This window comes from Pezoporus occidentalis, unplaced genomic scaffold (genome assembly GCF_034315485.1).
Source record: "Pezoporus occidentalis ecotype Australia unplaced genomic scaffold, CSIRO_AGI_Poc_V1 ctg14, whole genome shotgun sequence".
NCBI classification, from domain to species: domain Eukaryota; kingdom Metazoa; phylum Chordata; class Aves; order Psittaciformes; family Psittacidae; genus Pezoporus; species Pezoporus occidentalis.
The window spans coordinates 1,558,934-1,586,848 of NW_026913209.1; the positions used below are offsets into that span (position 1 = coordinate 1,558,934).

The following is a 27,915-nucleotide window of genomic DNA, read 5'->3' on the forward strand; positions in this document are numbered from 1 at the left end:
ATGCTTCCACTTTCACAGCTCCAAGCTTTGACTTCCCCAAACCAACCCTGATGACTTCTCTTCACCGTCTCTGCAGTAACCTGCTGCAAGGCACACAAAAACTTGGAGAGCTGGAAACAAGGACATTAGGTGGGGATTAACTGAGGAAGAGGTTATAGAAGGGCTGAGCACACCTGCTCACCTTAGGCTGCAAAGGGCAATAGCAGCCCAGGACATCAGCAATACAGAAAGTGCCTGCCCAGAGAACAAAGCAGAGCACCTGCATTCTCAGCCTGGCAGTGGCAGCTGGAGAGAATGGATGCTACTTCTCCGTGTGAAAAAGAAGAAGTAACATCCCCTCTCCACTGCCCAGTACTTTGAGACAGCTAATAGATTGGCTGTGGCTAAGCCATAGACAGCAGGTGGTGGTCCCAATCCATTTATCATCCCACATTCACAGGCTTAAACAGACATTGACAACAGCCAAAAGCAGAGTTCTCCTGTACCCCTTCTTCACAAATCCTCCTTCTATCACCCCCAAGGTCTCCTCTCCCAAATACTTCCCTTGACAGTTCCAAGCTCCCACTCCTAAGCACCTGCTCTCTGGCTTCATCTTACCAAGTTGAGGTTATTCCACCACTTTTTTCTTCTAGTCTGCTAACACATTGTATCTCCAAACTTTGTGCGGCGTAAAACAAGCCATGGATGTAGCCAATGAGGAAGTTTCAATGGAGGGCAAACACCTGAACTTCAATCATGGTGGACTTCAAGGTCTCCTTTTATTTGATACATCACCATCAGAACTGTCAAGTATAAGAAGTAATTGTCGAGTGTTGCCAAAAAAACAACAGGGCTTTTATGTTCCCTATCATCACAAGAAAACATCTAGTTTTCAAGTAAATTGGGAGAGTTAACAGGTTGCCCATACAAAGAAGAACACTGAAGAACACAGAATCACTGTACTATTGGGAACACAGGATAGTGGTGACACTAATAAACATGAGGAAAGACTATCAATTTAAAAAATAATGCCTAAAGCAAATAAGGCAAATCTAAGATTAATTTTATATCAATCTTATAAAAGCAGCTGTTTCTACAGAAAATATGTGCTACAGCCAAAAAAGTAAAGCTTCCTAGACTTACTGTTGCAAATGTAGAAATAAATCAAAGTATTGTTCTCAGAAAAAAATACTCTGGTCTTGCTGAAATGTTAATCCCAATCCTGCATTACAGATACTACCAAAATCCTCATATCAAGCAGAAACCAATCAAAAATAAAAGCATTTCAGAAATACCTCAGCAGAACTGGATCTCTTTGATGAAACGCCAGTTGTACCTTGTCCATTTCCCCTTCCCTTCTGCTTCCTCCTCTCCCAACACCTGTCAAGCTTCTAATCTAGTTAACAGGAATGGATAATCAGAGTTTGGTTTTGTTTATGTACATCAGACCTGTCTGTCATTAAGTCTGCTTCTGATAACAAGGCCTTTCTGGTTCCAGCCATTAAAAAACTACTTAATTCATAACCAAAAAAGAAATTTGACAGCACTATTTCCCTTTTCTCGTAGCTAGTGCTTTCAGATACCTCCCTTCAGCCTCCATTCCCTACTGTGATGGCCTAACCCTGGCTGGACACAAGATGACCACAAAAACTGCTCTATCACTGCCCTCTTCAGCCAGACAGGACAGAGAACATGTAATGAAAGTCTTATGGTTCAAGATAAGGACATGGAGAGTCACTCACCAGCTACCATTATGGGCAAAACAGACTTGGCTTTGAGAAATTTGTTTAATTATTACCAATCAAATCAGAAAAGGGTAACAAGAAATGAAAACAAATCTTAAAAGAAACCTTCCCACACACACACTTCTTCCCAGGCTTCACTTTACTCCCAAGTTTCTCTACCTCCTCCCCACATGCAGCACAGGAGGATGGGGAATGGGGGTTGTGGTCAGTTCATCACAGGTTGTCTCTGCTCCTTTCTCCCCAGGGGAGGACTCCTCACACTCTTCCCCTGCTCCAGCATGGGGTGCCTCCCATAGCAGACAGTCCCCCATGAACTTCTCCAAGTGTGAGTCCTTCCCACAGGCTGCAGTTTTCCATGAACTCTCCAGCATGGGTCCCTTCCTTGGGTGCAGCCCTTCAGGAACAGACTGCTCCAGTGGGGGTCCCCATGGAGTTCCCAGTCCTGCAGCAGACCTGCTCCAGCACAGGCTCCCCTCTCCATGGGGCCACAGCCCATGCCAGGACCCTGCTCCAGCACAGGCTTCCCTCAGGGTCAAGGCCTCCTTCGGGCATCCCCCTGCTCAGGTATGTGGTCCTCCATGTGCTGCAGGTGGAGATCTGCTCCACCATGGACCTCCATGGGCTGCAGGGGCACAGCTGCCTCACCATGGGCTGCACAGGAATCTCTGCTCTGGTGCCCAGAGCACATCCTCCCCTTCTTCTGCACTGACTTGTGTGTCTGCAGGGCTGGTTCTCTCACAGATTCTTACTCCCCCTTCCAGCTGCATTTAACTATGTTATCCCAGAGGAGTTACCACCATCACAAATAGGCTCAGCCTCAGCCAGAGATGGGTCTCAGAGCTGGCTGCATTGGCTCCACTGAACACAGGTGAAGCTTCCAGCAGCTTCTCACAGGAGCCACCCCGTAATCCCCCCACTAGCAAAACCTTAAAAGGCAAATCCAATATAACCCCCAAAAGAAACTGTAAGCCTTGCACACCATATACAATTTGTCAATGCGACTGAAACTAATGCAGCAATGATTTATTCATGCACTTAAGACTACTGGGCACAACAGCTCAAGAGCCAAGACCACTCTCCCCAGACTACACAAAAAATTATCAATAGTTCACATATGGCACATTCACATCATGTTTAATGTGGCATAACAAAGTCAACTGTCAAACCTTTAAGCCACAACAAGTCTTTCTCCAGTGCCAGTCTCTGGAGAATAGCAAAATATTGATGCTGTTTCTTCTTTCAATATCCTAACAAGGTAGGGCAAACTAATGGTCGGTTCTCAACCTAGCTGTTATTACGCCTAACTGCTTTTGACATTGACAGCATCTCTTCTCCAAATGACTAAGACTGAAAAGGTTAAGAGAAAATGAGACAAAACTATGTATTACGTCATAGGATTTCCAGTTTTTCTGCATATATTTTGAGAAATAAAGGCTTAAGTTTTAGCCACAAAAATAACAAATGACACACAACTGGACTTTATGTTGACTAATTACAAATTGGAAACAAAATACTAATTTTCTTCTTGATGCCTTTTTAAACTCTTCCTAGCAGACACATGTCAAAATCTGTCCAAGCCCAGATATGCCGAGTACACAGCCAGTCAAAAAGGCAAGTAAATCTCTGGACAGCCTGGGTGCTCTAACAAGTCTCTCTTTAGATTGTATCAAGAAAAGCTGTTATTTGATATCATAAGCCAGATATTACTATGACAAAACCTTGAAGTGGCACATTGCTGGCACATAGCAATCTACTACTTGGTGACAGTCTGTACACCATTGTGAACAAAAAATAATCTCCATTTGACACTAAAAAGCAGCTGACAGCATGTGATTTACACAGAAGACTAACAGAAAATGGTCCAAAGAGGTAATGTTTTCATAACTGATCTTCATAATATACAGTATTTTGCTACTTGGGAAGTAGAAACTTTATAAACAGGACACCACCAGAAATCTTCCCCTGATGACACCAAGCCAAACTTTCTTTTCCACCCACCTAACTCTGAATGCTCACAAGTACCAGCTTTACAATGAAAATTGTTTCCATGTGCACCGTTTCATTTCATTATTTCATATCCTGAAAGCAGAATACTAGGCACAAATTGGTAGAAGTTGGAATGCTGCATTTTTGTATCAGGGACCTTTTGTGGGTGGTTTTGGGGAGATTTCTTTGGTGGTGCTTTTTTGTACGAGTTCTTTAAGAGAGATTTATCCTCTTGTGCTGGGGGCTTTTCCCATGGTAGATTCTTCTACAAAGCAGAGGAGGAAAAGAAAGATGAGTGAAGGAATGCTGCCTCTAAAGCACATCTTTGGTACCCAACAGATGAAAATCAGAAAAGAACATAAATATTTACTGTAGAAACCTTAAGAGTGGGAGCTCAAGTATTCCACTTCTGTTAAATAAATTATCAAACCAGTAAGCTATTCTTAAAGAATTCTTAATGTTTCTACTGAAGCCTCTATAGCATGATAGCATAGAGGAAGTGAAGTTTCTTAACAACTTACACCATCTCATCTTTCACTGGGGGCCTCATAACAACCCTGTAGGATGTCAGAAAGAAACCCTGGGACCTCCAGACACTATAGCGGCAATCCAGCAAAATTCTGAACCCCATACCTACATGGACCTCATGCACATCTCAGTGGAGTCTGCACAACCACATCCTGATGCCAGATCCCATCATCCTAACACAACAGATACTTTTACAAACACTGGAACATGTAAACGTTCAACCCTCTGAACAGACTGTGCTTCACAGGCCAAAGTTCCCGCTTCAGCACTGCCAAGTCACTAATCTGTCTAACAAGCAATGGCCAGCTAACAACATCACACTCACCCAGCCAATGTTGCAAGTATGTACATTGCTTACTATATTTAGATCAACACCATAGCCGGTGCCTGCTCAGCCTACTTTCTACTCCTGGCCAAACAACCAGAAGACAGTCCAAGTCATCAAGACACCTTTTGAAAGATGCCATTTCTTACACATGTTTCAGAATACAATAGAAACAATCACCAAAATAAAAGTGTGCATTCTTCAACCATCTGCACAGCTTCTGCAGTACCTCCCTATTCTATCTTACTTAGCCAGGTGAGACCAAGCCTGTGAGAACACCAAATGCACACACAGGTGGTCCAAAAACAGGTGCTAAAAGCCAAGACCCTCTTTCACCATGAGATAATGGGCAGTTACACTAAGCAACACTTGTGTATCTGGATGGCAGTGCCAGGTACAGATACATGCTGAGCAGCATGGTACCACTGTGCGTTTGCAGAGATGCAACATGGCTCCACAGAACTGATGCTAGGAGCACCCACTGCAACATGGATACTTCTAGGATGAGCTGCAAGTGTGCCATGACCTCCTGCATTCAGTGTGCTTCAGCTAGGTATGGATTATTCTAAGGCAGTCTTCAGATGCAGGAGAAATAAGCAGGAGAGACGCAAATTCTTTTGTCCACATGATTAACACATTTTAAATGTACAAGATAAAAACAATCCATTGGCATTTGTATTGATAGCAGAAAAAATTCAAAATTTTTCCATTTTTAATTTAGTGCTTTAATATCCATGTGCACCCAAATCACAACATCATGGTTGTATCTGTTGACAAAAATGGGACAGAACCTTTAGAAACCAATAGCATCATTTAACACAGCTAGAAGTCACAGAACAGCCAATCCTTTTTCCTTTAGCTCTCATCAACTACCACAGACGTAACTCCTGAACTATCTCAGCTATGTCAGAGGATACAAGTATACAGGCTCTCAGTCAGCAGCGACAGGCTGCTTTTCAGCACGCTGCTTTACAAACCAGGCACTGAGATCATGCAGTTTTGACCCAGTCAGTGAGCTGATCAGTAGTTGATGTGAGAATGTAACTCATTACTGCAGGCTTCCCCATTCAGCACTCTAACCACATTAGGCTGTTAAGGGATTTATACTCAAAAGCATTTGCTGTTACATCTCCAAGTCAGATTTACGATCCACATTTTCTTTTTCCTCAGTTTTCATGTTGAAAACATATGAGAAGAGAAAGAACTTAAGCTGCATATTTTGACAGTTTAAGGAATACCATCATACCCCAATAGCATGCCAGTGCTACCTGTACATTTCCCACTGGGGATAATCACCAAGCTTATGCAGAGCAGGGAAAGTACAGTGGCTGAGCAGAACTACACAGCTGCCATTGTGTCTCATCATCTGAAGTGTATGAGGCTGGCCGAGGAAAGCAAGTGTGGAAGTGCAGAAGCCATTATCTTTTCCAACAAGCCTGTGTTTAAATAGTTAATGAAAATTCAAATGACTACAAGAATCACAAAGGACACTAAGAAGTCTACAGCATAGACCTAACCCTCAAGATTTAATTTCTTTTATGAAACACAGTATTGAGATGCCAGAAAATTAATAAAACCTACATTTGCAGAGGGAATGGAAAAACAGAAGCAGGTGGTCAAGTAGCTAAGCTGGCAGAGCACTTGGACAGTAGCCAAATGGCCTGAATTTGGTCTTTTGTAAGGTCACCAGTGTCTCCCACAACACACACAGCTATATTACTTGAAAACTTAAATCATTTGCAATACAAAAACAAATGCATATGTAAGAATACAGAAGTGAACAGTAGAAGAGCATTTAAAACATTTTAACGCTATCCATTGTTATTCATCAATGAAAAGGCCATAGCACAGATATTATATGCATTTGTCATACTTCTGCTGCACACAGTTCATGGTAATCCAGGTTCAACTCCTATCACTCTCCACAACAGCCCTTTCTGGCAGTATTTTTAGCAGTACTAGTACATATGTATTCACACACTCATCCTGTTTTCTAAATAAAAGTGCCTGACAACAGTCCCAGAAGGCTCTCTATGCCTCAAAAAAAGTCCTGCAGTGCACAATCAACCTTAGTTCAACAAAACCACTCATTCATCACTTTCTACGCTTCTGAACAAATACATGTTCTTCATTTTTTTTAACAAATGATGCTTCTTGGTACATAAGTTGTACCAAAGTTGTACTAGTCTCACTGAGGTGAAATGAGGTGGCACAGACAATACATGGAATGCTAATGTATTATACAGCGAACAAAGCATTTCTTTTAAAGCCAAGCAAACATGTAATTTAATCAAGATTGGATCTGTTATTTGAAAGTTCACTTACATATGAAATTCAAACGTGCTTCTCTTAGGCAACAGGACACTGACAGAATCCACTACCCTGGTGAAGCAGCATTAATGACAACATCTTACAGGTAAGACCTGTAGCATCCATGTCTTTCAACATCAGCCGCTGCCTCTGTAGGTCACAAGTGACTGAGTCCAAGATGCAGCTAAATACTGTCCATTCCTAGATAATGCACAAGAACCTCCGTATCTAGAGCCCATAATAAAGGAAAATCATTACCCCATCAGCTCTCAAGTCAAGCACTCTTCTGGCTCAATATTTAATTGTGACCAAAGAACTTTTCACGCAGCCTTCTGGAAGTGAGAAACTATATGTTCAGGAACAGCTCATTCAGAAAGCAGCATGCCCTTACTTAGCACCACAGGACAAGGACTTTAGATTAGCCCAAAGCTCATTAGCAGCATTCAAGAATCTCTCAGTTGTTACCTAGCAAACTAAACCCCCATGACCTACAAACTAAGATAAATACAACTGATTACAGAAACCTCAAACCTGAGGTCCTAACCCCAAACCACACAGTAAAGATATGAGAATTCAAGCTAAATCAAGCATTCAAAATTTTTGACATGGTCTTGTTTCTGAAGCGTGCTTTAGCAAGATCCAGTCTGTAGCACAAGCAGCATTATAAGGAAGAAATACTTTCCTGTTAGGGTGGTGAGGCACTGGAATGGGTTACCCAGGGAGGTTGTGAATGCTCCATCCCTGGTGGTGCTCAAGGCCAGGATGGACAGAGCCTTGGGTGACATGGTTTAGTGGGAGGTGTCCCTGCCCATGGTAGGGGGGGTGGAACTTGATGATCTTAAGGTCCTTTACAGCCCTAACTATTCTATGATTCTATGATTAGATATCCTTGCTAAACTGTAAACCCTGACAGCACATTGTCCAGAAACAGCTGCCCAGAAGATATGCTCTCCCATGTCTTCACAAGTTTTGAGGCAAACCTCAATTACAACTTCCTGACTAGACAGGCAGCAGATGCCACAAAGAGGCCATCAGCGCAGCATAAAGCAAGCTTCTCATGCTTTGATTTCTGTGCCTTTCACTAGTCATTACTCCTCCTTGCTCTCCACACTCCATGCATTACCAGCTTTTCCTTCTGTCAGCTCACTAGCAAACCCTTCTGCAAGTCCCACTTCATGACCTGATAAAACCACATGACCTCTGCCCTGCCTGTCCCTTATCTTAAACTCTATAATCCCTCATCCAGTATCATCCCAAATTCTGTACTGACCACCCTCTAAGTCTGATTTCCAAGTACATGTCCAGATCTCTTCATTTTCAACTGAAGATGCTGCAATGTGAAAGCTCCCATATTTTCACATACAAATAAGCCTCTCCAAAATTTACAAGTAAAAATACATACTTAACAAGTGGTTTTGGTTCACTTACTTGAGTTATACCAATTCACATTTGCAAGAGTAACAAAGAAAGTAGTTTATAGGTAAAAGCAGCTTATAAGAAACCACAAAACAACTGGGAAATATTTGTGTACCTCTCTACACAACTGTACAGATCAATTTATTTTTCATATTATCAGAAAATTAAACTAATTTAGCCTGAAACTAATGTTGCACAGAAAGTACCAAAAGGATGGTGTTATCTGGGAGAAGCACATGGGCAATTTAAGTAGGGGGAAGGGCAGAAGTTCTGGTTCTAAGTCATTATTGTAGGAGATACTGGAAGAGCCAAGTGCCAGGAGAGCCTGCCAAGTGCTATTCACCCACACATGCACAAGTGTATAATGCTGACTTGAAGAGAGCTTGGTATGAGATTACAAAGCAAATTATATGAAATACTGCTCCACCTCTAAACTTGGAGAATCTGAGGTATTTAAATCAGGTTTGCCATAGTGCTTATGTACTGCAACATTTTACACTACTAGTGTCAGTGTTTCAGTGTGACATCTGAAGCCGCAGCATTCCTCTCACCTCCCTGCAGCCTGCATGACATACCACAGGCTGCAGGAATGCCTTCACACATTCGTTAAGTCAACATCCATACAGAACATAAATTGCTTTTTAGCTAGTATGTAATAACTAATACTGGGAAAAAGTCAAAGAACTTTATGGCTGAACTACATATTGATGCATTTCTGGAGCTCAAGTCCTCTGCAGAGGCAGAAAAGCAAGCACAAGATGCAATTACCCAGTATCCAACCTTTAAAACTAAGAAAGAACAAAAGCCAGACCTGCCCAATCAGCTTTCCTATTAAATATAGATCTGAAGACACCAAGCTATTCTCTTCCAAACCACTTATACATTTTATCATTAAATTGTTTAGACATCCACTACACAACACCCAAAAAACACTTCCCTTTGCAAATCAATATTGTAGCTATGTAAAAATAAAAAAAACAAAAAAAAAACACCACACCACACAAAACCATGTAGCATGTACACGGATGTGAAGGCTAACGGTTATCTAGCTTTGCAAAAAGCAACGCTAACGCTAATGTCTGATAACAAGTATCTGCCCCTTCAGTTGTAAAGGTACTTCAAATATTCAAGATTTAAAGGGGGAAAAAAGTAAATATTGACATTTTCTGACAAGATGCATATTGTAAGATCATGCTATGGAACTCTTCATAAACAGAAACCTGGATCTGAGCCAGCCCAATGATTACCAGACATACGACAGCTCTTTTTTCTCTCCTTCACCTCTCAGTTAATTGTGGTAGGACTGAACAGCAGGGACACACAGAATAAAAAACTTGTGTGAAAACTGGTTGAAAACACACTCTAATTGAAGTGTGTCACGAGCCAACTTGAAGAAACTTTGAAAAAAAAAAAGCATACACAGGTTACACATCACATTCCAGTTCCTATTCTCATACACTTCTGTACATCATTCTCTACACCCACTACACACTCTCAGGGGGTGTGTGTTTTAAAAAAATCAAGAAATGCTTTGAACACAGTAGAAGTCAGTTCACAGCTACTCTAATTAAAAAGGGTGAAGACATGGAAGAAAATGCCTCCCATATGATGAGTATTATGTATGTGATCCCCTAGCTTTACAGCTACCATACCAGAAAAGTTGTAAGGATGCTGTTTCACATTTAACAGACATTGAAAAGTCTGGTATCTCCATAGATCACAGGCAAATCAAACAAATCCTCCTGTGCTGAAAATGCTTGTTATGTGTTTTGGAACAAGATAAATATTGCATAATTAACAGAAGACTGCTTTTTCAAAGCTTGAATCCCAGTTTCTGGGCCTAATAAAATGACAAACAGAAGTCAGACAGAGGACCTGGGGACAGGGACAACAGCCAGAAGCAGTGAACGCATTCGTGACAGTGCAGGATGCCCAGGCACTCCACAGAATTTCCAGGAAGGCTATCACAGAGGCATCCACAGCAAAAGAGAAAATGGGATAAGACCAACAGATAGTTGGAAGGAACAAATGCCAAGGCTTTTCCTTCAAAACTGTCCCCAGAACTGTCCCCGGCTGAAAATGCAATGGAAATGTTCAAGAGCCATCATTTTATGAGAAGCAGCAGTTCCTATTACTATGAGAACTTCAGTAGCCTCAAATCAACTTCATTATTAAACATAACCATTATAAAATATGTATTTTTATTGTATCAGGCAGAACTTTGCTTTTTCTTTCCCATATTACTACATTGAAAGGACTCACATTGACCTGTTTAAGTTCTGGATGCAGCAGTGAAATGCAAGCCTCAAAAGGATGTTAGAAGCATTACATCTATGCTCATTTTACTTTAGTTGTTACTTACATCCCACTGAACTCCTGCTGTACATTTACCAGTTCTCAGTTTTGTCATTGTTCTGTCTTTTTCCAAGTTTTGCTTCATGGCAAAATTAGACAAGTTTTGCTTCCATGAAACTCAAACTGCACCTTTATTTTTAGTTTCTAATCTTGTGACACTTAAACTACTTCAGCAGCCTCCTGAGAGCAGACAAGAATCAATTCCAACTTAAGGTCCAAAATACAAGCTTGGACAGTTCCACTTGTTGCATATGAAAATAAAGTCTGAGATAGCAAGGACAAGCAATTGCTTACTGAGCAGCCTCTAGAATGGGAAAGACCATACTTGCCATGCCATTCTAAGCAAATTAAGACTGTGTCAGAACAGCACTAGCAAGTAGGGAGTAACCTAAAGTTTGTAAAACACCTCCTAGAGCTTAAGCGGGCACACTCGTGAATCCAGACCAAAGAGAGCTAGACGAGAAGATACACAATTAAACCACATACTTCAGATCATTATTTAGTGCTGGCCCATAAGGGCAGCCATATACTCTTGACAGGCCAGCTACATTTCTCATCAGGTTACAGCTGTCTGTTACACCTCATCTGATGCGGTGTTTGAAGAAGGCAGCTTAATCTGCACCAGGGCCAGCAACTGCACAACACCAAGTCAGTCGCTCCTCACTAGCCAGGGTAGCCAGTGCCTTCAGAAACATACTCAGTGAGCTCACCCTGCAGCCAGGTGCTGCTCAAAGTGGAGAAACCCCACTGCTTGACAGTACCAGAAAAGCACAAGGAAGCACCAGTATGCTGCAGTGCACTTAGAGCAAGGCACATGGAGAGTGCTGGGGTCCTGCTGTCTTTTGTGCTCCCAGCTGCGCTCTCCCTCGCCTCCCCCATGCTGGCATACAAGCTTTGGCAGACAAGCAAAGCCCAGCTAGAGGTGCTGATCCAGTAGAAATCCCTCCCTGCCAAAAAGAAGAGATTAGTTTCCAGCCAGATCAGCTCAACTGCACGTCACAGAAGCTGTTACAAGCAAGCAGGGGGAAGCACATGGCCAGGGCTGGGTGAACATCAGAGCTGGCCTGTCCACAGCCATGTTGGTCCCCAGACAATTACAATCTCCCTGCCAAAGTTTACACACACACACACACACACACACACACTGAAGAGACAATATGCTATTTTGAGTTTCCTGAATTACTTTAGCATATGGTACTGTTGCTGTGCATATTTCTATCCTACACAAACCCCATATTTTTACATAAAACCTGCTATTTGTAGTCTGCAGAGGGCTTTTGAGGTTTTGCATAAGGTATGTAAAAACATAAATGGCATTTTTAGATGTCACTAAAAAAACAAAGTTATGACAGTTCTGCAGACAAAAAAAATCCACTTTATAGATTAACCAAAGGATTCTAACTCAATAGCTTAAAAGAGTGCATTCAGCACTTATCAGCTAAATAAGTTTATTCTAGACCTCCATTTCTTCTAAAAGGGAACATCCCCCCTCAGTCCAGTCCCTTTCTACTTGGCCATTATTTTGCTGAGGAACCCACAAAAAGAGGCAAAACACACTGGTAAAGACCGCAGATCTGTCAGCTGCACAACCACATCTACTCCTCAATTATGATGCTGTTAACTCTCAAAGAGAGCTCAAGGCAGTATTTATAAATATAACTTCAAGCAGATCCTCGTAAGATCATCACAGAAACTTACTTGATTTCTCTGCTGTTCCAGTTGAGCTTTTTCTGTTCATTGGGCTACATTTTTATGATTGAAAAAAAAAGAGAACCACATAATTCATGAGTGTTTAATACAACAACTAACCTCTGTGATTTATCTCTGCCATCTTATACTGGTGTTATTTAATGTACCTATGAAATACACTTTTTTTACAGGCACTGCTATTCAAAAGCCAGTCTATTCAGTAGAACCGAGTCCTTGCAGAAGTCAAAGGAACACTTTGCTTTGCATGCAAATACATTAAAACCCAACAATTTTCAGTCTTAAAGGCTTCCCAGGCAATTACATGGATGTAAATGAGCATGACCATACTCAAGCTTGAAGATACAAAAGCAGTGGCTGTGCTCTAATGCTGAACAAAAGACAGGTAGCGGCAGCAAGGCTGACACCCCTCATCTCTCATGCTGCCAGGAAGGCAGGCTTTTCATCAAGAGAACAAGGTCTAAATACTTCTTCTTGAAGTATATTACAAATGTACTCAGGTTGACATAAAGCTACTGTTTATACTAAAAAAATAAAATAAAACCTAAACCAATAATGTTTTCCAGAAGCAACCACTGACAGCTAAAAAAAAAAAAATAACTATGCAGATGACTACTATAGAATAAGTGATTTCCATATAACCTTGTCTCTGAAGTTGGAGTCCATTACTTCAGATTTCTCTGAATGTTGTTTACCGTGCCACATCTCCAAATACCATATTCATAAAATCATAGAATGGTTTTGGCTGGAAAGGACCTTAAGACCATCCAGTTCCAACCCCCCTGCCATGGGCAGGGACACCTCACAGTAAACCATGTTGCCCAAGGCTCTGTCCAACCTGGCCTTGGACACTGCCGGGGATGGAGCATTCACAACCTCCCTGGGCAATCTGTTCTAGTGGCTCATCACCCTCACAGTTAACAACTTCTTCCTCACATCTAATCTCAACTTCCCCTGTTTAAGTCAGAACATGTTTCCCCTTATTCAAAGAAGATTAAACTCTTAAAACCAACAGTTGCCTCAAATGCAAGAGCACACATTTTCCTGGACAAATATATATTATACTGATATTTTACTTATTTTCAGCATCTTGTACTACACCCTTTTCAGTGAACTGGTGGAAAGATATTGGTCAAAGTCTGGGTAATTAAATTACAAAAAACCTAACTTGCATGCAGAAAAGACAGACAAGTCTTCCAATCTGATTGGCAAAAAAAAAGGTGGCAGATAGTTGAAGCTATTGAATTTAGCTTTCTAGTTAGGTAAGCAACTGGAGAATCTGTAGCTGTAGATGCTTACTATTACCACTGATATATTTTCCTAAGACAAAGATAATGGCAAAATACGTGCAGGCAGATATCCCTACCCTTACTTTACCTGTTTAACCTGGCAAGCAACAGGAATAAGCCCATTTGTTCAACACAGCTGAGTACTCAGAACTACACCTGAACCAGTGAGAATTTTAGCTTTCAGGTCTTGTTATTCCAAGTGGAAGAAAGGATATTGTGAAATAATGATTTTAGGTTGAGTTATAGTTAGCTGCTCTTTCTGATATAGGCGGGTAGAGGAAGAGAAGTGCAGCTCCAGTAATGACCTCTGTGCAAAACAGACACGTGCTCTCTTACACTGAAACAGAAGTACAGGGATCTTCTGTTTTCCACCTTAGGATTTCCTCTTTTTTTGTCTGAAGTTTTAGAGACCAAAAAAAGGAAGGAAGCTGGGGGCAGGAAGGGGGGGAGGTAGAGGAATAGGGAAGAGACAGATAAGTAAAGAATGTTTAAGAAGTTTCCACTATTAACCATAAATAACACAGCAGCTCTGCCAGCTGTTGTCCACTAAATCGTCTCAAAAATACATGCTCAGATTTATTCTTTCTTTATCATAGAAAGATGGGAGACAATGTGAACACCAGAAGGAGCAATTCTGAATCTCATGCAAAGGTAGAAAGTGCAAGTCAAGCTCTCCACCCTCACTATATTAACAAATTCAGTACAGACGTTAAGAAGAGAACTATGCGGCCTAGGAAAGAGGTATCTGACTTCAAGGTACAAAATACTAGCCAGCTTTATTCTATATAAAAACTACCACAACCATAAAAGAAATATTTACAGCCCATTTCCATACCACTTAGTTTCAGAGTATGCCTCATTTAAGTATGTTCATTTAAGTTTACCAACGTTATTTTTGGTGGGGGGGGAAAGGTAAGAGAGTCCACTTAAAAAATCAAATAGCCACCTTTATACAGACCTTTTCCTCAGGAAAACAGTATTCTGCATTTTATAAGTATCATTATCTATAAAAGCACAAATGTTAGTTTAAATAAATCTCATATCAGATGCCTACGACATCAACAGCTTGATAAAGAATCAAGCTGTTACCCGCTACTGTTTGTACAGGACAATAAGTAATGAAAAAATAACTTCTGCAGCTAACTTGCTTTTAACTTATATAAAAAAACAAAGCATCAGAAGTGCTGGTTCCGACCCCTCCAGCATCTTATACATGCTTCACTCACTACACTACTCTGGAGAACGTTAAGGCTTCGTTGACTAATCATTTGCCTTTTGCACTGCAACCTGTAATTACAAAGAGTTTCCAAAGACAAAACATTATCCTATGTGGTCAATGACTTATGACAGTAAAAGCAAATGCTTTGTTTTAAAAATTACTAAACAGAAATCAGTAACTTCTATTACAGAAGAGTCCCTACTGTGCAGTTGGTGCTCACCTCTTATTCACAGCATACTCAGACTCCTATACACTCAATGCAAATTACTCATGAAAAATTGTCAGTAGACACCTTTATAGTCCAGAACTCATTTTGCATTTCTAAAAACTCAGAAATCATAACTTCAGTGCAAACAACAATAAAAATCAAATCAAGAAATCCCAAGCAACGGATTTGAGAGAGCACTCCATTTATTCTCTGCTGCAGAAAAAAACTGAAGCAGCTCATCATTCAGCTCCCAATTGCTTAAGACCAGCCACTACCTGCTTCCAGAGCCCTGAAAGGGCATCCACACACTTGAAATCCAGTAACACAGAAAGCAAAACTGAAATCAATTGAAGTTATTCCTCAAACACCTCATTGTGACTTATGCCAACAACCCCATTTGGGGGTTTATTACCTCATCTACTATTTGCACTGTTCTACACAAACTATCAGAAAATAAAACTATGTACTAGAGACTTGAGTAAACAGACTTTACCCACTTTCAGTTGTAATAATTTCAGCTGTTGCTACTAACAAAGTAGATAAATAAGCACATGTGAATCTGGAAAAAAAAAGACTTGATTCCTTAACTGGAAAAAAAAAAAGCTGCAGTCAGCATCAGTATACTTTTCCCCCCCTTACATTATCTCTCCTTCAAGAGCACATGAGCACTTTTGTGCCTCATCCCATAAGACTCTGGGTTTTGTGTTTTTTTTTTTTAATCTTGCAAAACTGATTTGATTTTGTCCTATATTCTTACTCAATACAACAAAAACCAGCAAGTGCAATGCGAAAGATTGTGAAATCCAAGCTTCTTTCTTTGTCCCTACAGCACAGGGGACTTTCAGATCTGCATTGCTTGCAGCTCTCCTATGCAGTCTTGAGCATCTGGAAGTTAGATCAGCATTATTTTCAAACTATCTCAGGTGCCCAGGAAAGCAAAATGGACAAGTTACATCATTTACAGATTATTTAACTGGAAGCATGCATTCTGAATAACTCCAAACATGCATTATGAAGAGAAACAGGAATCGGATATCACTTCAGTCTCTTGTCATCATAAAGAACAAAAACATGCATTCCTTGAAATGCAGAGGAAAACTAATGACAAATCATTGTGTCATTCACGTGTCTTTAGTTGTTCATCATACATTGCCTCTCCAAACAAGCACCACTTCTGTTTGCAAGTACGGTTCCTAAATTGCATCTCACACAAAGCTGTGAGACAAGGCAATTCCACAACAATGATGAGAGAAAGGAAATCTGGGAAACAGCACAGCTGACAAACAGTAGAAATAGTATGGAAGAGAAGTGCCATTCACTAAGGACACAAGCAGAAATAATCAGCTGACAAATACAGGATGGGAGAATGACCGTCTAGACAACAGTATTCCGGAAAAGGATCTGAAGGATTGATTAGCAGTTCCCAACCAAAAATGAGTCAATGTGCCGCTACTGCAAAAAGAACATCACACAAGGAATGACAAGCAGACATTGCCTAAAGCACACACTAAAAGATTCCCCTGCTTTACCTAATAAAGCTTTCCTGTGCAGTTTTGAACATAGATTAATTGGTCAAAGATAACAGCATCATCTACAAGGACAAAATAACTGCAGCTATTTCATACAAGGAAAAGCAGACAGTCATGGCAAGTCTTCATAAGCACATAATGATATAGTCACGAGGAAAACTACTCGTGCTAAACACTTCCTAGTAGTAAGGCTGCTCAGCACTGACTACAAAAGTTGCAGATGCTTTATTAACAGCATTTTAAAGAACATGCTTGCAAACATCCTTCAGAAGTGACAGAGAGGGCTGACTTGGCTTTGAAAAAGTAATACAGATTAAATTTCTCAAAACTCTTTCTAAACATGTTTTAACTATGTTTCTATTGATCATCTCCCAAAACAAAATCAATCCTTTTTATTACATAATGTTTGAGACCTTTTCAACAAATTAAACTCATGTAACTATTAAATAAAAAGGGACATCTTCCAGGTTAGTCTCCTGGCTCTCGAATCACTGGGAAGGAGACAGTGGTCACCTCAAAGGCATTGTGTCTTTCTCTCACAAAAGGACACATAGCAAGAAAATGAGGAAAAGCAAAACAAAAAAAGATTCCTTGACAATGTATTGCTATATGGGAAAAAATAAAAATAAAAAACCACCACAGTAACAAAAGAAATTTCAGATTGAAAGTGAAGCAAAACCTTCATATTTCAACCCTTGTGTGCAGAACCACAAAGACAGGCTTGAAAGGACTTTGAAGGATTACCTAGTTTGTTCCCCGTACCTCCACAGAATCAAATACAAATCCAGTAGGAAAACAAACAGAACACCAAAAAACCACCCACACGCAGCCATCAGTCTCTCAAAACTAAAGAAATGAAGCAGCACATCTCCCAGGGGTGCAAACTCTGCTGAAAGTGTCTTGTCTCAGCCGCTGAATACATTCAAGTGTCACAAACGATCCAAGCAGTCAAAGTGCTCTCCTCAGGATTTTCTCTAATCCCAAGACTCAAATTATGGAGAACTTTATAGACCAAAACCTGCATGGTGAATTACACTCAGAAATGAAGTGGAAACTCTGGAACACGTTCACCTTGGACCAGGCTGAAAATGTGAAACCCTATTTTATTCTGAAGTTTTCTTTCTGTGGTGCCAGTTAGGGAAGCAAAGAGATGAGTCAAAGACAGACACTCCTGCAGCAGTGCAAAAAGCTGCTGATCTCTCTGTGGTAGGAGTAAAAGAACCAATTATAGCTTCCTTGACAGAGAAGTCAGTGACTCCATCACATGCTCTCTGAACTCCCAGAAGCAATCAAGGATTATATTAGCCCATCCTAGATAACATAAGGAGTGAAGGTGAGGATGTGGTCTCACTGCTGAAAGGAAGAATGCGTTTTCTTTTGTTACTTAACTCACCATTGTTCCATCAGCTTTTGACTAAACCTGACCCAGCTAGTAAGCCATACAAGTCCAATACTGAGAATGGTAGTAAAAGCCCTCAATCGGTGACAGAGGAACAACACCAGTGTCATCAGTGTACAGCTAACTGAAATGACATCAGCCTTAACAAATATTCCCCAGTATCTCCAGATATGTAGTGAACAGGAAAGTTGAGATCCCTGAAGGGCCCTATGTAAAAAGGTGTTCATGAACCAACCAGCTCTGGGCTGTCCCCTAGAAGATGACAGGCATTCAAAACACCACATCCATACTAAAGACTGGTTTTGGGAGGCACCTGTTAGAATAAAATAAAAAAAAAAAAACAAAAACACAAAACCACAAAAGCCTTCTTTTAGTCTGATTTTAAGACAATTTCACCACTTCATCAACACTTATTTAAGACTAGTCTTATGACCAAAATGACTTAAAAATCTCAGCCTTCTTATTCTGCACTCCAATAGAATATAGTCAATGTCTGGGGATGCGGGGGGGGGGGGGGTGCACTGTCCAAAACCTGCGAGTTGAGATCATTCCATTTTTGAAAGATACTGACAGTAACTGCTTATATCAAAGACAATGGAAAATATAATCCTTATCTGACATCCTAAACTTACGTAAAAGCCTTCATGACAATGCATCACGTGTCAAACATCTTCCTACAGAAAATGTGTGGGTCTTTGCTATCTGAGATAGCTAAGAATCAGGGAGTATTTCCATTAAGAATCAGGGAGTATTTCCATAAAATGAGAATGGGCTCCCACAGCCCCAATGAAGGGAGCACTGGTACCTTGCCAACCTCACCCTCAGTGCCCCATGGTACCTCACAGCCCCACAGAGTTATGAGCTGTAACACTAAGCTGTAAAACTAAGATCATCTTCCAACTGTTCTTTACCCATAAGAGCCCACAAGTTCACTATGTTTGGCCTTGCCTCACCCCTAGGCAGCTTGACAGAAGTTTTCAATATAGCTCATTATTAGTGGCTACATTAGTCCAAGACAGAAATACAAACTTTATTCCACATAGAAGTGTAGGGGAAGATGAACACAGGAGAACAGAGTAAATAAGACTGAACTCTTCATTTGGAGATGAACGCAAGAGAGGCTGGTAAAGCATTTGTGCTAAACAAAAGACATGGTATTAGAAGTCTAGCATGTTATCGACAGAGATGCTGTTGAGCTAAACCAACTAAGCACATTCACAGCAAAGTTAACTTGCAGACAAAATAGTGATTGCAAAATGAAGGTAAAGATGTCTCAGCTATTTTTCAACAGGACTGCTAGCAAGACTAGTCTGCCTGCAACTCAGAGCAGGGCACAAAGCAATTGATTTGGCTTTTGTCTATGTGCAAATCAATACTGCTCCTGTGATCAGCAAATTCACCCCCATCTTTTTCCTCCTGTAAACTTCAGCTTACCACACAAAGTCATGTGCTGTACGAGATGGCCACACTTCACACACCCCCTTGGGAAGGCATATTTATGGCTTCACCACACTGAAAATACCAAGCACTATTTAAACTTGTCTGAGTTAAACTGGTATGTTTCGCTGTACAGAACAACTTCGGGATCTGCAATACTGTTCTGCTTATAAATTAGATGATGCATTCAGCAACTCTTTTTAATTATTCTTCTTAATCTTTCCATCCTAATAAAACAAACAAACAAAAAAAAAAAACACAAAAAAGCCTTCCCAAGAAACACTGAGAAGCTTTGTGCTCAGTAGAAGAGCCACCTACATTCCAGAAAGTGTTAACCTCATTCTTACAGATTCAGGTAAATCAAAGAAATCAGATGATACAGCAGCATGCAGATCTGGTGGGATAATAAGAAAAAACTGATCCTGTGTATACAGACTATCTAACAGAACTTGTATCTTAACTCCAAATAGCAGCTAGGAGATATTTATGTAGTCCTGTGATTTATTTATTTATTACAGCTACAAGCTTGCAGTTTGCACCAACCTTTGAAATCTACACTTACCTATTTGCCACCTGCAGAGCATCCACAGATATGCAGTCTTAAATGACTCATCTGAACAAAGGGTTTGGTTATTGTTCTAAACAATGTTGTTCTGTTAGGTTCTGAATTCACACAGCAAAGCACACAGCATTTATGTAAGCCAATTCCATTTGAAGTCTACCATATTAAGATACTATTAACAGCAAAAAGAAATATCTTACCTTCCTTACCCCTACATCAGCATACTTTACGCTAAACACTCTATATAACTGACCACCTTATGCAATTCCATCACTAGTTTGGCACAACAGCTAAAGGTGCGATTCAAAACATATGGTATTTCAAAGTGAAATACAGAAGCTTAACCTTCTGTTCTGGAAATAGATGTATCAAAACCCAGACTAAGCGAATTTTATCAGAACCAGAAATACTCTGATGGGTATTTCACCTTTAGCATGCTGAGGGATAACATACAACTGACAAAACCTATAGCCTTAGAAATAAGAACACATAACTGCAGTACAAAGGGTGTCCCATATAAGCATAATAATGTTCTTCATCACAAGTAGGATGCATACCTACTAGGAAATGAACTGGCAGTATGTCTGTCTAGTAGTAAATGAACTCAGGGTAAAGCAACCTGCTCAGCAAAAAAGCAATCAAATATCATCACTGGCTAGCAGGCAGAAGTTTAAAAATTTGAAGAGAAGCTTGTTATTCATATTAACCACTCCTCAAAGAGGGAATCAGTCAGGCTGTGCAAGTGAGCAACAGCCACCTGGTTACCAGCAACCCTTCAGTGCAACCAGGTGGCTGTTGCCTGGTTATTCATCCATTTTGGCATGTCACAGTAGAAATGTGCAGCACATAGCATGTGCTGCAAAATTCAGATTGAAAATGCAGATGAGGTCTGATGTTGATGCAAGCCCTGCGCTCTTTATACAAAGGATACATATGCTTGGTACAACTAATCAGGAGTCTCAAAGGGGTTTTATTATGTACCCATTTTACCAGGGTAGATAAATACATTAGTATTAAAAAATAAAACTATTTGGAAACACAATAATCCCATCATTAAAAAAAATACATATATAAGCAGGTCTGTGGTGCTAAATGCAAGTTTGATCTGTGAAATTCATTCTACATGAATTTTAAAGAGCTATACAGCAATATACAACTCTTTCTCCTTGCCTCCCCTATCACTGCTCTAGAGCACAATAGCTTATACAATAATTGGGTGTGAAGATTTTGCAGACAGGTCTCATACAGGTTAGGGAGCATACAGCATAAAGTACAGTCCTAGTGAAAAATTAGATTACATTAGGTCAGTATTTCAACCTTTTGCAATGGTCATAAAATAAAGCTGTCACCCCCACCGAAAGGGGTACAGAGGACCCAAATTAAACAGTGGGGTTTTTTTTGTTACTAACTTGAATAGCCTTTTAGACGCCAAATCACAGAAAACCACGGAATGAATTTAAGTAAGAATAAGCATCTTCTTGTGACTATATTATATTTACACGAATAAAGAGGATCTTTGTAGTGAGCTGCATTTTCTGATTGAGTCAAAGCTCACTATTGAGAAATTGCAACTGTATCTCTTTAGCAGGCATGATGTTCCAGGGACAACAGCCTTAGTAAGTGAGTAAGAGCTGGACAGTGAGCCATGTGCAAGTACCCGAGAGGACTTACTGAACATAGAAAATCTTATTTAAGGAATATCACTTAATTGTTTAGTGACCAGGGGGGAGTTAGTCACATAAGGGGAACAGCGTTTGGCTGCTTGTTTTCAGTGTTAGAAAAAAACGCTTCATAGTGATTTTTAGCTCATAAATTAGGCAGAAAAATGCTTCAATTGTCAAACAGCATACTATGCTCAATAATAATAATAAATTATAGTAACAAACATAGAAAAGAAACAACAAATAGACTGATAGGTGGGCTGCAGCGTGAAATATTTGGCTGTAACTATCCAAGCATGCCATTCCAGGGAGTCTCAGAGTGATTTTTTGAGCCTCTGCCCACCCTAGCAAAGGAAGGAGGGTGGCAGGACTAATCAATATCTCGTAACCCAGCTGTGACCTGGCAAATAAATCAGGAAAATAAATCCCACTGATGATCTGTGTAATTTAACGTTCGGGGGACAGCAACACCTGGGCTCAACTCCAAATGGGACGGAGCGGCACTGCTCCAGCGCGGCTGGCTCCGGCGCTGACACACGCACACCCCAACACACACACCCAACACAAAGGAGGGCTCCGGCTCCTCCGGCTTTTTCCGCGACAGACACCACGCCGCGTTCAAATGCGACGTCAACGCAGAAAAAGCCGCTTACTACGCTAGCAGGTCTGTGTAACAGTTCAGCTGCGTTTGTGTTAAGAGAGGGCTATTGTCCGGGACGAGCCACCGCCGCTCACCGAGCGCTGACGATTTTCATCGGCGGTGTCAAAACAGATAATAAATAAACCACAGTGACTCTCTCCTACCACTCCGTAAGTCAAAGCTTGGAGCTTCACAGCTCCGCAGAGTTCAACAAATAGGCAAGGAAGCGCGGCTCCCACAAGCGACACTTTGTCCTGTTTCCACTGAAGCAGCGACAAACCCTCTACACGGGAACAATGACCGCGGCCCCGCTCCCGCTTCACCCCCGGCTGCCGCTGCCACCGACGGTGACCGGTTCCCCGCCGGCAGCAGTATCTGCCAAGGCTGCTTTGTTCCCCGCGGAACACCAGCCTTTCCACGCAGCGCCCGCCTCAGAGCTGGGGCACTGGGACCGGCCCCATCCGCGGGCAGCGGCCGCTCTTTGTGGCTCTGCTGGGCAAAGGGCCGCTCCCCTGCCGTCCCGCCGGGACTTCCGACACCGCTGGCACGGGCGGGACGCTGCCTCCGCTCCTCCGCGGGATGCGCTCCCTGCCGGCACCGCCGTCCCCCGCGCTGCCCCGCTCGCTGCCCGCACTCACCCACGCCGTACTTCTCGTGCTCCGTGGGTATCCACATGCTTGCGGCAGCCTCCCGCCCGCCCGGCGGCGGCAGAAGCCCCTACGCTGGGAGCGGCGGTGCCGGGAGCGCGCCCGCTGCCTCCGCTGCCGCTTTAGCCGCAGCTGCCCGGCCCCGGCGGCGAAAGCATTGTTCGCCCCGGCTGGCTGGCGGACTAACTAGCTGAGGCACGCTCGCCGCCAGCCACTTATAAGCCCGGTCCCGCTGCACGCCGGAGAACGTAGTGCCTCGGCGCGGCCGCGCCCCTCGTCGCCAGCGGCCGGGGAGAGACTACGAGCCCCGGCTGGCCCCGCGCTTTCTGCCGGGCGGGGCAGGGCGGAGCTCTGCTCCCGGAGGCCGTCCCACGCCGGGGCGGGGGGAGCGGCAGCAGTATGGCTGCGTGCTGCGGGGCCGGACGGACCCTGGGGCGGGGAGGTGAGTGCGTGGCCGGGACTCCCCGCTCCCCTCCTCCCGGTGGCTCTGCGGCCCCGGCTCGGGCGGTGGGACGGGGCCGACGCGGCGGGGAACCGGGAGTGGGGAGCGGTGGACACTTGTGATACAGCCGGGAGCCGTCCAGGCCCCGCGTGATGAGGTGCGGGCCCCGCCGATGACCCGTCGGAGTGGGGGGAGCCAGGGACATCCCCGTCCCCGCCTACGTGGCCGTTACAAGTTGTTCTCATGGTCCTGCGGGAGCTATTCCTTCTCTTAGCAAAGCCTGGGCGCATGAAGCTGTGGGGACAGATTTCAATGGCAAGTCGTGCTGAAGAGGGAGCAGGTGCCGGCAGTGTGCGAGGGAAGTGGGACACTGGATGGTAGTTTGGGTGACTTTTTGACTTGTACAGAAATCCATGCCTCGGCACACACATGCACAAAGATGGAGAAAAGCAAGTGGTGTACAGTGAGGAGCACAAATGGACTATGGGGGTGACAGCCGGGCATCGTAAGCAGCAAGAGCAGCAAGGTTTCCATCCTTGTTAAGAGGTCTGTGTGTCTGTGCCCTTCTAGAAGCAGCTTAGGGCGAGCTCACCATAGGTGGACTGCAAGAAATCCTCAGGCTGAACTGATCCTCGTGAGAGAAACACGGGCGTTGTGAGGCACGAGCAGGAGCTCTGGTTACAACTGTGGGAAGACAGAGATGGAAAGAAGTGGGAAAACACAGTGATAGGATGATGCTATGCAGGCCTCACCAGGCATAGGTTGTCTCTAAGATGAGGAAGTCTGGTTTTAAGAAAGTGTTCTACAATCAAGTCATTACTCTGAACTGGTAACCAGAAATTTTGTGGGATGACTCAGTTTCAGCTGAACATAAAAATACTTTAATGTTTTTACATTTAAGAGAGGAGGGTTTGGGTTTTTTCAGTTCAGTTGTCTTTTAGCCTCTACTGTCAAAATATGTTGACTTTTTAAGTCACTGATAGTGCGAAGGGCACAATGGAAAGAAGTCATATGCAAAGAAGCAGTTTCAAACCTAGAGTTAGAGTGCACTTACTCTGTGTTTATCCTTCTAGCTGTCAAACTTTGGTAGTAAGTGATCCTTTAAGTGACCTTTTTGTTGTTTCTATAGTACTACCTTGCTTCTGTTCATAAAAATAATATCACTTTATTCTAGTAGTTAAAGCAATACATTTACTTTAGTTATGTGTTGCAGTGTTTTGACATGAGCATCTCCTACCTGAAAAAGGCAGACCTGTCTAGAGTGCTTCCACACTGGTGTAACTACACCCAGCAGCAAAGCTGTGCCGCTCAGCTGTTGTAAAGGACGTGCACTTCAGTCTGTGCAAGTCTGTGTGAAACAGTATATAGGTCTGTGGAGTATGAGAGATGCTGAGGTTACCCTGAGGGTTTTCCAGGTCACTCTATTACAGACACTAGCACAAGTGCTAAAAAAAGTTTGTTTCATTGGAATTCAGAGGCTTGGGCAGTTTTCCTATCAATGAGCTCAAGCACTCATTGAAAGGACTGGTGAACTTTGCTCCCAAACTCACTTTTCATCTGTTGTGATTTAAACCCGGCTGTAAATCAGAACCATGCAGTCTCTCTCTCACTCCCCCCCTTCCCTCACCCCACTCCAGAGGGATGGGGAGGAGAATAGAAAGAATATAACTCCCACGCATTGAGATAAGAACAGTCCACTAACTAAGGTATAACACAAATCACTGCTGCTGCCACCAATAATAATAATGATAAGGGAAGTGACAAGGGAAGAGAATACAACCGCTCACCACCCAGCCCGACCCAAGCAGTGATCTAGCCCTTCTGGGTTACTTCCCCAGTTTATATACTGGGTATGATGTGCTGTGGTATGGAATACCTCTTTGGCTAGTTCAGGTCAGGTGTTCTGTCTCTGCTTACTCCCGGCTTCCCCTCCTCCCTGGCAGAGCATGAGACTCACAAAGTCCTTGGTCAGAGTAAACATTACTGAGCAGCAACTAAAAACATCTGTGTCATCAGCGCTGTTCCCAGGCTGAAAGTCAAAAACACAGCACTGCACCAGCTACTAAGAAGGCGAAAAATGACTGCTACTGCTGAACCCAGGACAGCATCCTCTGACAGATCCTTTAGAGTCTCTAGGGTGACAAAATGTGTAAAAGTCACTACTGAAAATCAAAATAATAGGTGCCAGGCTAAACTCACTTCCACCTCAGCCTGTAGACATCCATGTACCAGGCTATCCCTGTCTCCATAAGACAAGACTGCCAACGCGCTGGCTGGGAGTCTTGAAACTGTGCCACCACCTTTTAGCTGCTGTCTGTCATGTTAACGGTGACTGACTTCAGCATGTTTGTATTAGGCACGGAGCCTGTCCTTCTTCTTCCCTTGAACAAAGACAAGAATACCCAATCGCTGAAATAGCCTTTTCAAAATTATTAATTTAGCACCCAGTTGCTTAGAGTACACAGATCTTATACCATAAATCGCATTGTCTGGGGGCAAAGAAATACCTCACCCTGATATTTACCATTTCCCTGTCTCTGAGCAAAATCTTTACTCTTTCAGAGGTTTCAATTCTACAAAAGTAGTCACTCTGGCAGCATCTTGTACTTGCATGTGCCGCTGAGAAGGTATGTCACTTCTTTGGAGACTGGATGTCAGAAAATAGCATAGCGTTTTTTCCTGTCTTGCTGTTTTCTATTTATTAGAAAGGAAAAAGCAGGAAAGCCTGTGCTTTTGTATTCTAGTCCAGGACTGTGTTACTTTCTAGTTAGTTCCCTCCAGCACCCTTCACCAAGTGGCTTTTAATAAACGTATCACTGCCCACAGTACAATTTGTTCAGTTTAATTATGCTACTTATCAACATTTCTTACAGCATCTGCCAGTGTGTTTTAAAATGAGGTTTCTTCTGGAAGTGTGTCTTTCATAGTTTCATCTGCAGTCTGGCAGTTACGGTTTCCTACTCCGGGTCTTTATGTGCTCAAATGCTTTTTAATACCATGCTGCTGGAGTGTACCATGCCAGAGCGCAGCATGTTGTTCTTATTCCTTCCACATCTCTCTCGTGTCCCATTTTTAAGGGAATTCAGTTTACTGTGGAAAACTAAAGTTTGACTGGTCTTGCGTAAGTCTACCTTTTTTCATTGCTACCTAGAAGACATTTTAGTGAAAGTTGTTTTGTTCCTGATACTATAAGCATCGCATCTTTAGCCCAGCTCTTAAGTTCTCTCTGCTGAGGGTGTTGTGAGAGCCACTCAACTCAGTGGACTCTGGGATCCAGGGGTTCCTCTTTCCTTGTTGTTGAAAGTCATTCCCATGTCCTCTCAAGACCTGAGAGGTTTCTCTGTCCAAGTCAAGGGATGTAATCCTCTTCAGATTCACAAGCATGTTCTCAGGCCACTTGAATACCAACATGGGTTCTAAGTCTGTTTAACATCCATGCCTGAACCTTGGGCCCCCTATCCAGCCACTGTGTCAGATACTGAGTCTTTCCAGGTGAGGATCTCCTACTCACTGACTGTTCCAGCTTGATGTTTGCTACCTGATGCATAACCAAACCTGGTATTTCCAGTGCTCTCACCTGAGCCATCTCAGCCTCACACGGTGTCAGTGATACCTCAGTCCTGTGTGTCTTGCAAGATTTCACTCCCCCAGAGGACCCAACACCATACCACCCCCCCTCCCTGGCCTTTTTGAAGCCCAGCTGCCTCTTACATACTACCCCTACCAAATACCTGAAACCCAGCCCTTCGTCATTGTGCCCTTGGCAAGGTTTTTATGCTTCTCACTCTGTTAAGTTCAGCTGTTCCTCATGTCATGCCCGGTAGTTCCTCATTTTAGCTAAACCTGAGACTGAGGCCCAGTCATTTTCCTGTGTATCTTAGCACCCTTTCTGCCCTGTTTGGTTTTGGCTGCCAGAAGGTGGGCTTGCTGTCTCATCACTGTGCCCTCAGGGTATCCCCTCTGCAGCTCCAGCCTCTGCCAGCCTGAGGATTTGGTGGGCATTTTAGCTTCCAGTTAACTGTCTTCATAGACTTCCTTGTGATTTTCCCCGTTTGCTTGTGAATCAGCAAAAAAAAGGGCTTGATCAGGCTTTTCTCTTCTGTTCTTCATGGCTCTTCCAGCTTTTCACACTGTCCTCTCATGTGCTTGGAGCCTGCTTTTCATTTCTTGTCTCTGTTCTTTAGCTGTCATCTGCCTCTTAGAAGTTCCCTCTGATGCTCTGATAATTCCTCAGCTAGTTACTCCCAACATTGCTTCAGCCCCTCCTGCCCCTGCTCTCTCTCTCACCCAGCTCAGGTATTCCCTTTGTCCTGTCCCTCTCCCTCAAGAACCACCAGCCTCTGCTCTCCACAGCTCTTCCTTTGGTCCCACCTCTCCTGTTCTGTTGCCATGTTTCTCAAGAGCTGCTATCCACAAACTGCTTCTGGATCCTGTTTTCGCCTCTGCTCTCCATACTTATTCTGTTGGAGGTGGTTTGTTTTTTTTTTTTTATTATTTTCTTTCTTTAATGCTTTTCCACCCGTTAATACCT

The 27,915-nt window shown here is 42.7% G+C and overlaps 2 protein-coding genes across 6 annotated transcripts in view; one reads left to right on the top strand and one right to left on the bottom strand.

Moving 5' to 3' along the window:
* DOCK4 (dedicator of cytokinesis 4) overlaps positions 1 to 23,196 on the bottom strand; it is a 243,807-nt gene extending 220,611 nt beyond the window's left edge. For 3 of the 5 annotated variants that reach the window (XM_062609562.1, XM_062609560.1, XM_062609559.1), the window contains exon 1: positions 22,934 to 23,192. In XM_062609562.1, the coding sequence (XP_062465546.1) occupies positions 22,934 to 22,970 (37 nt within the window). In that variant the 5' untranslated portion in view covers positions 22,971 to 23,192. Of the gene's footprint in view, positions 1 to 22,933 lie in introns of all 5 variants that reach the window. The other 2 variants (XM_062609561.1, XM_062609563.1) reach the window with 2 other exon arrangements.
* Positions 23,197 to 23,326: 130 nt separating this feature from the next.
* The window catches only part of ZNF277 (zinc finger protein 277), a 53,092-nt gene continuing 48,503 nt past the window's right edge, over positions 23,327 to 27,915 (top strand). Inside the window, exon 1 of the mRNA XM_062609566.1 lies at positions 23,327 to 23,384. Coding sequence (XP_062465550.1) covers positions 23,342 to 23,384 — 43 coding nt within the window. The 5' untranslated portion in view covers positions 23,327 to 23,341. The remainder of the gene's footprint in view (positions 23,385 to 27,915) is intronic.